This window comes from Dendropsophus ebraccatus, chromosome 15 (genome assembly GCF_027789765.1).
Source record: "Dendropsophus ebraccatus isolate aDenEbr1 chromosome 15, aDenEbr1.pat, whole genome shotgun sequence".
Classification (NCBI taxonomy): Eukaryota; Metazoa; Chordata; class Amphibia; order Anura; family Hylidae; genus Dendropsophus; species Dendropsophus ebraccatus.
In genome coordinates this window covers 73,168,924-73,182,986 of record NC_091468.1, presented here as the reverse complement: position 1 = coordinate 73,182,986, position 14,063 = coordinate 73,168,924, and the positions used below count along the sequence as shown (strand labels likewise).

The window sequence follows — 14,063 nt, the reverse complement described above, 5'->3', positions numbered from 1 at the left end:
TTTGTGCTGGGATGTGCAGCGGTTCCATTCTCTCCAGTTCGTCTCATCCTATTATTGTCCCCCACCTTGAAAATCTGTCAAAACACCTCCTCTCCGGGTTTGTGTCTCCTTCCCCATTCCTCCCATATTCCTCCCCCACATCCCGTATAGGGTCAGGAACGGGTAAATTTAGGGCAAACACTTTTCTTGGTTCCTCTTCATGGTTCCCCCTATCTACACTCAAAGTCATCTTGGATCCATGCTCCTTGGGATTCTGAAGATCTCTGAAACTCCACCACTTTGTTTTTACACTTCCCCCATCTCCTTTACTCGCTTGCTTACTGCGTCCAAATCCTCTCCTCTCCATTATATTCCGGAGCCGAGGAGTCCTCCCCATTATATTACAGAGCTGTGGAGTCCTCTCCATTATATTACAGAGCTGAGGAGTCCTCCCCATTATATTCCGGAGCTCCGTCGTCCTCTCCATTATATTCCGGAGCTCCGTCGTCCTCTCCATTATATTCCGGAGCTCCGTCGTCCTCTCCATTATATTCCGGAGCTCCGTCGTCCTCTCCATTATATTCCGGAGCTCCGTCGTCCTCTCCATTATATTCCGGAGCTCCGTCGTCCTCTCCATTATATTCCGGAGCTCCGTCGTCCTCTCCATTATATTCCGGAGCTCCGTCGTCCTCTCCATGCATCCACATGCCCAGTTTGTAGCTTACGGCGGTGAAATACAAAGATACAAATGACGGATATGGAATCGGCCTCCTTTCTGCTACTTATGGATGACCTTAGTTTAGGGTTTCGAGGGGGGGGGGCTGGAGGTGACTGAGTCCCTTTAAGTATGGAGCCCATTCTGACTTCCCACCATGTTCCTTATTTCAGTCATCTTGAAGTCACTCCTGATAATCCTATAATCCACGCACATCTGATAATGGTAAATTCAACAATGAAGTAACAAATCCCCACAGACGTACCTTGTGCGAGGTCAATGGCCCCCCTGATTATTCCCCTGAACGCGGAGACGTCGCTCTCCCAGCCGCTCTTCTGAGTATCACATTTATGAGCGTTGGTCAGGAACTGTAAAGCCTAAAACGAAGGAAGATAAAACAATGAAATATCCCGGATTCTAAGAAGTCATTTATAACAATATAATGTACAGAACAGTTTCCTATAAAAGCAGCTGCTGCCCCCAAAACCCGACAGTCTGTGCTGCAATGTGACGTTGGTCGATGGAGGAGATATGATGTCCCCGATGCGCTCAATGGGATTCAGGGAAACAAGCGGCCAATCCATAGCGTCACTGCCTCCATCTTGTAGGAACTGCTGCCACACTCCAGCCACATGAGGTCTAGCATTGTCCTGCATTAGGAGGAACCCCGACTGCACCAGCATATGGTCTCACAAGGGCTCTGAGGGTCTCGGTATATAATGGCAGTCAGGCTGCCCCTGTCACATGTGCTCAGTGTGAACCTGCTCTCATCTGTGAGGAGCACAGGGGGCGCCAGTGGTGAATCTGCCAGTCCTGGTGTTCTCTGGGAAATGCCAAGCGTCCTGCCCGGTGTTGGGCTGTGACCCCATCTGTGGACGTCGAGCCCTCATAGCATCCTCATATACATATCCCAGACCCCGATATACATACATACCCCTTTATATAAATATCTGTGCTGTCAGCTTACAGGGCTGCTTAAATGATACCAGGATTGTTTGTGCAGCCCGGCAGCTCAACTCATTGCACCATATAAAGGTTCTGCATTGATCTCACTGACTAGCGCTCATTCATGGCTCTTGTGGCCGAAAAATCTTTAGGTCTAAAAGGACCTTCAGACCCAGCAGCATCAGCCAAGGATCACATCATGGACAATGCCGGCCGTACTGGTGGCCGTACAATCACCTGGGCAGCTGCTATTCTAGAGTGTGAGAGAAACAGGGGGCTCTAGAATAAAGCCCCTTGAAGACTGCATTTAAAGGCACATTGGTGGCCATTAAGGGGTTAAAGAGGATTTCTAGAAGTAGAAGCAAAGCTATGATTTGGGAATCTCCTTACAGATGCTGAACCTTTGTCTCCATGATATAAGAGGAGCAGGGGCCCAGAAGGGAACCCCAGAAACCTGACCCTTCCCAGCTCTGCTGAATGCCCAAGGAGGCCGCTGAGAGGGGTGCACGCACGCTATGCTTCAGGCCGCTGAGAGGGGTGCACGCTAGGCTCTAGGCCGCTGAGAGGGGTGCACGCTACGCTCCAGTCCCCTGAGAGGGGTGCACGCTCACTACGCTCCTGGCTGCTGAGAGGGGTGCATGCTACACTTCAGGACGCTGAGAGGGGTGCACGCACGCTATGCTTCAGGTCGCTGAGAAGGGTGCACGCTACACTTCAGGACGCTGAGAGGGGTGCACGCACGCTATGCTTCAGGCCGCTGAGAGGGGTGCACGCATGCTACGCTCCAGTCCGCTGAGAGGGGTGCATGCTACACTTCAGGACGCTGAGAGGGGTGCAGGCTACGCTCTAGGCCGCTGAGAGGGGTGCACGCATGCTCCAGGCCGCTGAGAGGGGTGCACGCACGCTACGCTGCAGGCCGCTGAGAGGGGTGCTCGCTACACTTCAGGACGCTGAGAGGGGTGCACGCACGCTACGCTGCAGGCCGCTGAGAGGGGTGCACGCACGCTACGCTCCAGGCTGCTGAGAGGGGTGCACGCATGCTACACTTCAGGCCGCTGAGAGGGGTGCACGCACGCTACGCTCCAGGCCGCTGAGAGGGGTGCACGCATGCTACGCTCCAGTCCGCTGAGAGGGGTGCACGCTCACTACGCTCCAGGCCGCTGAGAGGGGTGCACGCTACACTTCAGGCCGCTGAGAGGGGTGCACGCTACGCTCTAGGCCGCTGAGAAGGGTGCACGCACGCTCCAGGCCGCTGAGAAGGGTGCACGCACGCTCCAGGCCGCTGAGAGGGGTGCACGCTACACTTCAGGCCGCTGAGAGGGGTGCACGCATGCTACACTCCAGGCCGCTGAGAGGGGCGCACGCTAGGCTCCAGGCCGCTGAGAGGGGCGCACGCTAGGCTCCAGGCCGCTGAGAGGGGTGCACGCTACGCTCCAGGCCGCTGAGAGGGGCGCACGCTACGCTCCAGGCCGCTGAGAGGGGTGCACGCTAGGCTCCAGGCCGCTGAGAGGGGTGCACGCTAGGCTCCAAGCCGCTGAGAGTGGTGCACGCTAGGCTCCAGGCCGCTGAGAGGGGTGCACGCTACGCTCCAGGCCGCTGAGAAGGGCGCAGGCTACGCTCCAGGCCGCTGAGAGGGGTGCACACTACACTTCAGGCCGCTGAGAGGGGTGCACGCACGCTACGCTCCAGGCCGCTGAGAGGGGTGCACGCTACACTTCAGGCCGCTGAGAGGGGTGCACGCACGCTACGCTCCAGGCCGCTGAGAGGGGTGCACGCTACACTTCAGGCCGCTGAGAGGGGTGCACGCATGCTACACTCCAGGCCGCTGAGAGGGGCGCACGCTAGGCTCCAGGCCGCTGAGAGGGGTGCACGCTAGGCTCCAGGCCGCTGAGAGGGGCGCACGCTACGCTCCAGGCCACTGAGAGGGGCGCACGCTACGCTCCAGGCCGCTGAGAGGGGTGCACGCTAGGCTCCAGGCCGCTGAGAGGGGTGCACGCTAGGCTCCAGGCCGCTGAGAGGGGTGCACGCTACGCTCCAGGCCGCTGAGAGGGGTGCAGGCTATGCTGCAGGCCGCTGAGAGGGGTGCACGCTACACTTCAGGCCGCTGAGAGGGGTGCACGCTAGGCTCCAGGCCGCTGAGAGGGGTGCACGCTACACTTCAGGCCGCTGAGAGGGGTGCACTCTAGGCTCCAGTCCGCTGAGAGGGGTGCATGCTACACTTCAGGACGCTGAGAGGGGTGCACGCACGCTACGCTGCAGGCCGCTGAGAGGGGTGCTCGCTACACTTCAGGACGCTGAGAGGGGTGCACGCACGCTACGCTGCAGGCCGCTGAGAGGGGTGCACGCATGCTACACTTCAGGCCGCTGAGAGGGGTGCACGCACGCTACGCTCCAGGCCGCTGAGAGGGGTGCACGCTACACTTCAGGCCGCTGAGAGGGGTGCACGCACGCTACGCTCCAGGCCGCTGAGAGGGGTGCACGCTACACTTCAGGCCGCTGAGAGGGGTGCACGCATGCTACACTCCAGGCCGCTGAGAGGGGCGCACGCTAGGCTCCAGGCCGCTGAGAGGGGTGCACGCTAGGCTCCAGGCCGCTGAGAGGGGCGCACGCTACGCTCCAGGCCGCTGAGAGGGGCGCACGCTACGCTCCAGGCCGCTGAGAGGGGTGCACGCTAGGCTCCAGGCCGCTGAGAGGGGTGCACGCTAGGCTCCAGGCCGCTGAGAGGGGTGCACGCTACGCTCCAGGCCGCTGAGAGGGGTGCAGGCTATGCTGCAGGCCGCTGAGAGGGGTGCACGCTACACTTCAGGCCGCTGAGAGGGGTGCACGCTAGGCTCCAGGCCGCTGAGAGGGGTGCACGCTACACTTCAGGCCGCTGAGAGGGGTGCACTCTAGGCTCCAGTCCGCTGAGAGGGGTGCATGCTACACTTCAGGACGCTGAGAGGGGTGCACGCACGCTACGCTGCAGGCCGCTGAGAGGGGTGCTCGCTACACTTCAGGACGCTGAGAGGGGTGCACGCACGCTACGCTGCAGGCCGCTGAGAGGGGTGCACGCATGCTACACTTCAGGCCGCTGAGAGGGGTGCACGCATGCTACGCTCCAGTCCGCTGAGAGGGGTGCACGCTCACTACGCTCCAGGCCGCTGAGAGGGGTGCACGCTACACTTCAGGCCGCTGAGAGGGGTGCACGCTACGCTCTAGGCCGCTGAGAAGGGTGCACGCACGCTCCAGGCCGCTGAGAAGGGTGCACGCACGCTCCAGGCCGCTGAGAGGGGTGCACGCTACACTTCAGGCCGCTGAGAGGGGTGCACGCATGCTACACTCCAGGCCGCTGAGAGGGGCGCACGCTAGGCTCCAGGCCGCTGAGAGGGGCGCACGCTAGGCTCCAGGCCGCTGAGAGGGGTGCACGCTACGCTCCAGGCCGCTGAGAGGGGCGCACGCTACGCTCCAGGCCGCTGAGAGGGGCGCACGCTAGGCTCCAGGCCGCTGAGAGGGGTGCACGCTAGGCTCCAGGCCGCTGAGAGGGGTGCACGCTACGCTCCAAGCCGCTGAGAGTGGTGCACGCTAGGCTCCAGGCCGCTGAGAGGGGTGCACGCTACGCTCCAGGCCGCTGAGAAGGGCGCAGGCTACGCTCCAGGCCGCTGAGAGGGGTGCACACTACACTTCAGGCCGCTGAGAGGGGTGCACGCACGCTACGCTCCAGGCCGCTGAGAGGGGTGCACGCTACACTTCAGGCCGCTGAGAGGGGTGCACGCACGCTACGCTCCAGGCCGCTGAGAGGGGTGCACGCTACACTTCAGGCCGCTGAGAGGGGTGCACGCATGCTACACTCCAGGCCGCTGAGAGGGGCGCACGCTAGGCTCCAGGCCGCTGAGAGGGGTGCACGCTAGGCTCCAGGCCGCTGAGAGGGGAGCACGCTACGCTCCAGGCCGCTGAGAGGGGCGCACGCTAGGCTCCAGGCCGCTGAGAGGGGTGCACGCTAGGCTCCAGGCCGCTGAGAGGGGTGCACGCTAGGCTCCAGGCCGCTGAGAGGGGTGCACGCTATGCTCCAAGCCGCTGAGAGTGGTGCACGCTAGGCTCCAGGCCGCTGAGAGGGGTGCACGCTACGCTCCAGGCCGCTGAGAAGGGCGCAGGCTACGCTCCAGGCCGCTGAGAGTGGTGCACGCTACGCTCCAGGCCGCTGAGAGGGGCGCACGCTACGCTCCAGGCCGCTGAGAGGGGTGCAGGCTATGCTGCAGGCCGCTGAGAGGGGTGCACGCTACACTTCAGGCCGCTGAGAGGGGTGCACGCTAGGCTCCAGGCCGCTGAGAGGGGTGCACGCTACACTTCAGGCCGCTGAGAGGGGTGCACTCTAGGCTCCAGGCCACTAAGAGGGGTGCAGGCTACGCTCCAAGCCGCTGAGAGTGATGCACGCTAGGCTCCAGGCCGCTGAGAGTGGTGCACGCTAGGCTCCAGGCCGCTGAGAGGGGTGCACGCTACGCTCCAGGCCGCTGAGAAGGGCGCACACTACGCTTCAGGCCGCTAAGAGGGGTGCAGGCTATGCTGCAGGCCGCTGCGAGGGGTGCACGCTACACTTCAGGCCGCTGAGAGGGGAGCACGCTACGCTCCAGGCCGCTGAGAGGGGTGCACGCTAGGCTCCAGGCCGCTGAGAGGGGTGCACGCTACGCTCCAAGCCGCTGAGAGTGGTGCACGCTAGGCTCCAGGCCGCTGAGAGGGGTGCAGGCTACGCTCCAGGCTGCTGAGAGGGGTGCATGCTAGGATCCAAGCTGCTGAGAGGGGTGCATGCTAGGATCCAGGCCGCTGAGAGGGAGGCACGCTAGGCTCCAAGCCGCTGAGAGTGGTGCACGCTAGGCTCCAGGCCGCTGAGAGGGGTGCAGGCTACGCTCCAGGCCGCTGAGAGGGGTGCAGGCTACGCTCCAGGCTGCTGAGAGGGGTGCAGGCTACGCTCCAGGCCGCTGAGAGGGGTGCAGGCTACGCTCCAGGCCGCTGAGAGGGGTGCAGGCTACGCTCCAGGCCGCTGAGAGGGGTGCACGCTAGGATCCAGGCTGCTGAGAGGGAGGCACGCTAGGCTCCAGGCCGCTAAGAGGGGTGCACGCTAGGCTCCAGGCCGCTGAGAGGGGTGCAGGCTACGCTCCAGGCCGCTGAGAGGGGTGCAGGCTACGCTCCAGGCCGCTGAGAGGGGTGCACGCTAGGATCCAGGCTGCTGAGAGGGAGGCACGCTAGGCTCCAGGCCGCTGAGAGGGGTGCAGGCTACGCTCCAGGCCGCTGAGAGGGGTGCACGCTACGCTTCAGGCCGCTGAGAGGGGTGCACGCTCACTACGCTCCTGGCCGCTGGTGGCCATATTATTATTAGGGAATCATACCGGAGTGATAAACAGATGAGGAAACCCCCCATCCCCGCACATTGTAGCGGCAATATAACACATCAGTATCTGCAGGACGAGCTCAGATCTGGGCTGATCCCTTATATATTGCACAATCTATCTATATGCAGACTGGGGCAGAGCTGAAGACATTGCATACTGCAGCTGTACGGCAGATGGTGAATGTATATAACGTACAGACTCATCAGGGAGAGGAGAGAAACATTTTAAAAAATAGTCTAGACGGCGAGATATGATCCATGTTACTGAACAATTCCAACTAATCAGAAGATTTCGACATCCAGAGGACGGATCCGTCACACAACAGAACATCAAACACATGGAAGTCCCGGAATCAAACATACGGGGAGGGGTCCTGGAGACGAGCGGGTAAGTGGTGGCAAACGTCACAACGCGGCCCATCCAGCACTGCGCCACGGCCACCAGCTCAGGCCTCAATATAGCCTGTTATTCTGTAGTCTGGAGAACAGAAGAAGTGACAGCGACACCAGGAGAAGAGATGGCGGCACCAGGAGAAGCGATGGCGACACCAGAAGTGATGGCAACACCAGGAGTGATGGCGACACCAGGAGTGATGGCGACACCAGAAGAAGCGATGGCGGCACCAGGAGAAGCGATGGCGACACCAGGAGAAGCGATGGCGACACCAGGAGAAGCGATGGCGACACCAGGAGAAGCGATGGCGACACCAGGAGAAGCGATGGCGACACCAGGAGAAGCGATGGCGACACCAGGAGAAGCGATGGCGACACCAGGAGAAGAGATGGCGACATCAGGAGAAGTGATGGCGACACCAGGAGAAGTGATGGCGACACCAGGAGAAGTGATGGCGGCAACAAGAGAAGAGATGGCGACAACAGGAGAAGCGATGGCGACAACAGGAGAAGCGACGGCGACAACAGGAGAAACGACGGCGACACCAGGAGAAGTGACAGCGATAACAGGAGAGGTGACAGCGAAAACAGGAGAAGTGACAGCGACACCAGGAGAGGTGACAGCGACACCAGGAGAGGTGACAGCGACAACAGTAGAGGTGACAGCGACAACAGGAGAGGTGACAGCGACAACAGGAGAGGTGACAGCGACACCAGGAGAGGTGACAGCGACACCAGGAGAGGTGACAGCGACAACAGGAGAGGTGACAGCGACACCAGGAGAGGTGACAGCGACACCAGGAGAGGTGACAGCGACAACAGGAGAGGTGACAGCGACAACAGGAGAAGCGACGGCGACACCAGGAGAGGTGACAGCGACACCAGGAGAGGTGACAGCGACACCAGGAGAAGCGATGGCGACACCAGGAGAAGCGATGGCGACACCAGGAGAAGCGATGGCGACACCAGGAGAAGCGATGGCGACACCAGGAGAAGTGATGGCGACACCAGGAGAAGAGATGGCGACATCAGGAGAAGTGATGGCGACACCAGGAGAAGTGATGGCGACACCAGGAGAAGTGATGGCGGCAACAAGAGAAGAGATGGCGACAACAGGAGAAGCGATGGCGACAACAGGAGAAGCGACGGCGACAACAGGAGAAACAACGGCGACACCAGGAGAAGTGACAGCGATAACAGGAGAGGTGACAGCGAAAACAGGAGAAGTGACAGCGACAACAGGAGAGGTGACAGCGACACCAGGAGAGGTGACAGCGACAACAGGAGAGGTGACAGCGACACCAGGAGAGGTGACAGCGACACCAGGAGAGGTGACAGCGACACCAGGAGAGGAGACAGCGACAACAGGAGAGGTGACAGCGACAACAGGAGAGGTGACAGCGACAACAGGAGAGGTGACAGCGACAACAGGAGAGGTGACAGCGACACCAGGAGAGGTGACAGCGACACCAGGAGAGGTGACAGCGACACCAGGAGAGGTGACAGCGACAACAGGAGAGGTGACAGCGACACCAGGAGAGGTGACAGCGACAACAGGAGAGGTGACAGCGACAACAGGAGAAGCGACGGCGACACCAGGAGAGGTGACAGCGACACCAGGAGAGGTGACAGCGACACCAGGAGAGGAAACAGCGACAACAGGAGAGGTGACAGCGACAACAGGAGAGGTGACAGCGACACCAGGAGAGGTGACAGCGACACCAGGAGAGGTGACAGCGACAACAGGAGAAGCGACGGCGACACCAGGAGAGGTGACAGCGACAACAGGAGAGGTGACAGCGACACCAGGAGAGGTGACAGCGACACCAGGAGAGGTGACAGCGACAACAGGAGAAGCGACGGCGACAACAGGAGAAATGATGGAGAGAGCAGGAGAAGTGACAGCAACATGAGAAGTGACGGCGGCCACCGGAAAAGCGAGGGCGACAACAGGAGAAGCGACAGCGACACCAGGAGAAGTGATGGCGACACCAGGAGAAGTGATGGCGGCACCAGGAGAAGTGATGGCGGCAAACGGAGAAGAGATGGCGACACCAGGAGAAGTGATGGCGACACCAGGAGAAGTGACAACAGGAAAGGTGACACCCGCCGTGCTGAGAACCATAAAAAAGCAAAATCCATAGATATAAGAGAGGACATTACCTTCTCGTTGTCGTCAGGTTTGTCGCTCTGTCCGTTCCCGTACAGATTGGCGTAGGATTTCCAGATCTCGGCATCACTAGAGTCTCGAGCCGTTATTCTTCCAAACAATTCCTGTAACTTGGTCTTCAGGGTAATGGTGGACTCTCCTTTACGATCCTCAATTCCTTCCACCACGGCCCGAACCAAGATCTTCAGCACCTGCGGAGTTATAGAGGTTACACTGTTAGTTTGGGCTCCATGAACAATGTTTCCTTTAGGTGAATTACAAATAGTAGAAAGTTCTACCAGGTCATTTAGATTGTAAGCTCCTACGGGCAGGGACTGCTCTCCTTCGTATTACTATTTTTCTCTTTTTTCCTGTATTTCCTTAAAGGGGCACTCCAGTGAAAATCTTTTTCTTTCAAACTGGTGCCTGAAAGTTATACAAATTTATAATTTAGTTCTCTTTAAAAATCTCAAGTCATCCAGTACTTACCAGCTGCTGTATGTCCTGCAGGAGGTGATGTATTCTCTTCAGTGTGACACAGTGCTCTCTGCTGCCACCTCTGTCCATGTCAGGAACTGTCCAGAGCAGCAGCAAATCCCCATAGAAAACCTCTCCTGCTCTGGACAGTTCCTGACATGGACAGAGGTGGCAGCAGAGAGCACGGTGTCAGACGGGAGAGAATACGCCACTTCCTGCAGGACATACAGCAGCTGATAAGTACTGGAAGACTGAAGATTTTTAAATAGAAGTAAAAATCAAATCTATATAACTTTCTAAAACCAGCAGATTTGGAAGAAAAAGATTTTCACTGGAGTACCCCTTTAATTGTAAAACATAGAAGAATATATAAGCACTAAATAAATATAATTATTAAAAACCGGCATGCTTTATTTGACATTACCCCAGCAGAGTGATGTCATGGTTATATGAGTGCTCTCTGATGATACTGAGCCCAAGAATCTTATATACAATGTAAAAAAAAATGTGCTGGCGCTGGACAATCCCTTTAAGTTGCATACAGGCCTTTCTATGACTCTGAGGAATCTATACAGAAAAGACATCAATCCCCGACAACACAAGAGACAATGCTCTGCAGCAACAGTCCGCAGGATCAGCATCCAGGAGCGACTCTCCCAGACAATGCTCTGCAGCTACAGTCCCCAGGGATCAGCATCCAGGAGCGACTCTCCCAGACAATGCTCTGCAGCTACAGTCCCCAGGGATCAGCATCCAAAAGCGACTCTACCAGACAATGCTCTGCAGCTACAGTCCCCAGGAATCAGCATCCAGGAGCGACTCTCCCAGACAATGCTCTGCAGCTACAGTCCCCAGGGATCAGCATCCAGGAGCGACTCTCCCAGACAATGCTCTGCAGCTACAGTCCACAGGATCAGCATCCAGGAGCGACTCTCCCAGACAATGCTCTGCAGCTACAGTCCGCAGGGATCAGCATCCAGGAGCGACTCTCCCAGACAATGCTCTGCAGCTACAGTCCCCAGGGATCAGCATCCAGGAGCGACTCTCCCAGACAATGCTCTGCAGCTACAGTCCCCAGGGATCAGCATCCAGGAGCGACTCTACCAGACAATGCTCTGCAGCTACAGTCCCCAGGGATCAGCATCCAGGAGCGACTCTCCCAGACAATGCTCTGCAGCTACAGTCCCCAGGGATTAGCATCCAGGAGCGACTCTCCCAGACAATGCTCTGCAGCTACAGTCCCCAGGGATCAGCATCCAGGAGCGACTCTCCCAGACAATGCTCTGCAGCTACAGTCCCCAGGGATCAGCATCCAGGAGCGACTCTCCCAGACAATGCTCTGCAGCTACAGTCCCCAGGGATCAGCATCCAGGAGCGACTCTACCAGACAATCCATCATGCTGGAGCTCTGGATGGGTCAGAACCTTCATAATGGCAGCCAGCTAATAATTATTGACTCTGTGAGTAATTACACTAATAAACCACTGAATTTCTGAGAGTGAGTAATAAACTATAGCAAATAGTGATCAATAATTCATGGGACATTTAAATAAAAAACGTCCTGCATCAATCAATAGGTAGCGGAATATCTGATGAGCTAATGAGGCGGCATTCAATCACGGGTGCCTCTTCTTACCCTCAGGACTGCAGGCGGGTTCTAACATGTCTTACAGGGGGGTTAAGGAATATTTTGCCCATTACAAAGAAAGACATGTCATTCTTAAAGGGGTTATCCAGGATTAGGAAAAGACAGCTACTTTCTTGCAAAAACAGCATCCCCTCCCTGTCTCCAGGTTGTGTGCGGTATTACAATTCACCTCTATTCACTTTAATGGAATGAAGCTGTAAAACACCTAAAATTAGGTGTGATGCTGATTATGAAAGAAAGCAGCCATATTTTCCAAGCCTGGATAACCCCTTTAAATAATGTAGAAGATAGGGCGGCCTGCACATGTTAGAGGGATGTAACGCTCACACACCAAAAATAAAGGAACGCCGCAAAAACAAACAAAGTTACTCCCCAATAGTGCTGAGCGGACTGGCTGACCTGTACGGTATTTGACTCTCGGTGTTTGGAGAACTCGGATGCTGCTCTAGGGCTGCCAGGAGGACAGGGATATAGCCTAGGGCTGCCAGGAAGACAGGGATATAGCCTAGGGCTGCCAGGAAGACAGGGATATAGCCTAAGGCTGCCAGGAAGACAGGGATATAGCCTAGGGCTGCCAGGAGGACAGGGATATAGCCTAGGGCTGCCAGGAGGACAGGGATATAGCCTAGGGTCTAGGGCTGCCAGGAGGACAGGGATATAGCCTAGGGCTGCCAGGAAGACAGGGATATAGCCTAGGGCTGCCAGAAAGACAGGGATATAGCCTAGGGCTGCCAGGAGGACAGGGATATAGCCTAGGGTCTAGGGCTGCCAGGAGGACAGGGATATAGCCTAAGGCCTAGGGCTGCCAGGAAGACAGGGATATAGCCTAGGGCTGCCAGAAAGACAGGGATATAGCCTAGGGTCTAGGGCTGCCAGGAGGACAGGGATATAGCCTAAGGCCTAGGGCTGCCAGGAAGACAGGGATATAGCCTAGGGCTGCCAGAAAGACAGGGATATAGCCTAGGGCTGCCAGGAGGACAGGGATATAGCCTAGGGCCTAGGGCTGCCAGGAAGACAGGGATATAGCCTAGGGCTGCCAGAAAGACAGGGATATAGCCTAGGGCTGCCAGGAGGACAGGGATATAGCCTAGGGCTGCCAGGAGGACAGGGATATAGCCTAAGGCCTAGGGCTGCCAAGAAGACAGGGATATAGCCTAGGGCTGCCAGGAGGACAGGGATATAGCCTAGGGCCTAGGGCTGCCAGGAGGACAGGGATATAGCCTAGGGCCTAGGGCTGCCAAGAAGACAGGGATATAGCCTAGGGCTGCCAGGAGGACAGGGATATAGCCTAGGGCCTAGGGCTGCCAGGAGGACAGGGATATAGCCTAGGGCCTAGGGCTGCCAAGAAGACAGGGATATAGCCTAGGGCTGCCAGGAGGACAGGGATATAGCCTAGGGCATAAGGCTGCCAGGAGGACAGGGATATAGCCTAGGGCCTAGGGCTGCCAGGAGGACAGGGATATAGCCTAAGGCTGCCAGGAAGACAGGGATATAGCCTAGGGCTGCCAGGAGGACAGGGATATAGCCTAAGGCTGCCAAGAAGACAGGGATATAGCCTAAGGCTGCCAAGAAGACAGGGATATAGCCTAAGGCCTAGGGCTGCCAGGAGGACAGGGATATAGCCTAGGGCTGCCAGGAAGACAGGGATATAGCCTAGGGCTGCCAGGAGGACAGGGATATAGCCTAGGGCTGCCAGGAGGACAGGGATATAGCCTAGGGCTGCCAGGAAGACAGGGATATAGCCTAGGGCTGCCAGGAAGACAGGGATATAGCCTAGGGCTGCCAGGAGGACAGGGATATAGCCTAGGGCTGCCAGGAGGACAGGGATATAGCCTAGGGCTGCCAGGAAGACAGGGATATAGCCTAGGGCCTAGGGCTGCCAGGAAGACAGGGATATAGCCTAGGGCCTAGGGCTGCCAGGAAGACAGGGATATAGCCTAGGGCTGCCAGGAGGACAGGGATATAGCCTAGGGCTGCCAGGAGGACAGGGATATAGCCTAGGGCCTAGGGCTGTGTCTATGGGTTCCAGGATTCGGAGAACATTGCTGAGCTGGAACAGTTCCAAGTCCGCTGACCCTTACTTACTATAAGCGCCTATAGAATACTGTCCGAGAAAGAGCCGGAACAAGAAATAACAAATGGTTGCACAGCTCTCCATAACATTAATTGTAAGGGTTAGATGATGGTCCCCTATAATATGTGTTACCATCAATCACCATATACAGATATGCTCAGATCTCCTCAGGTTCATGAATGCCCCACAGACACCGGATGGGATGGTGCCGGCGGTGACACTACGTCAGGCTGTATGTTCAGAATGAGGATGGCTGGTGATGAGGCTTGTATACAGATTTGTAATTTACTCCTATCAAAAAATCTCCAGTCTTCCAGTAGT

At 57.4% G+C, this 14,063-nt stretch overlaps 1 protein-coding gene across 5 annotated transcripts in view; it reads right to left on the bottom strand.

Moving 5' to 3' along the window:
- The window catches only part of TTC27 (tetratricopeptide repeat domain 27), a 238,890-nt gene that overhangs the window by 25,757 nt on the left and 199,070 nt on the right, over nt 1-14,063 (bottom strand). For all 5 annotated transcript variants that reach the window (XM_069954653.1, XM_069954649.1, XM_069954652.1 and 2 more), the window contains 2 exons: nt 9,558-9,755; nt 960-1,071 (listed from right to left, as the gene is read on the bottom strand). In XM_069954653.1, the coding sequence (XP_069810754.1) occupies nt 960-1,071; nt 9,558-9,755 (310 nt within the window). The remainder of the gene's footprint in view (nt 1-959; nt 1,072-9,557; nt 9,756-14,063) is intronic.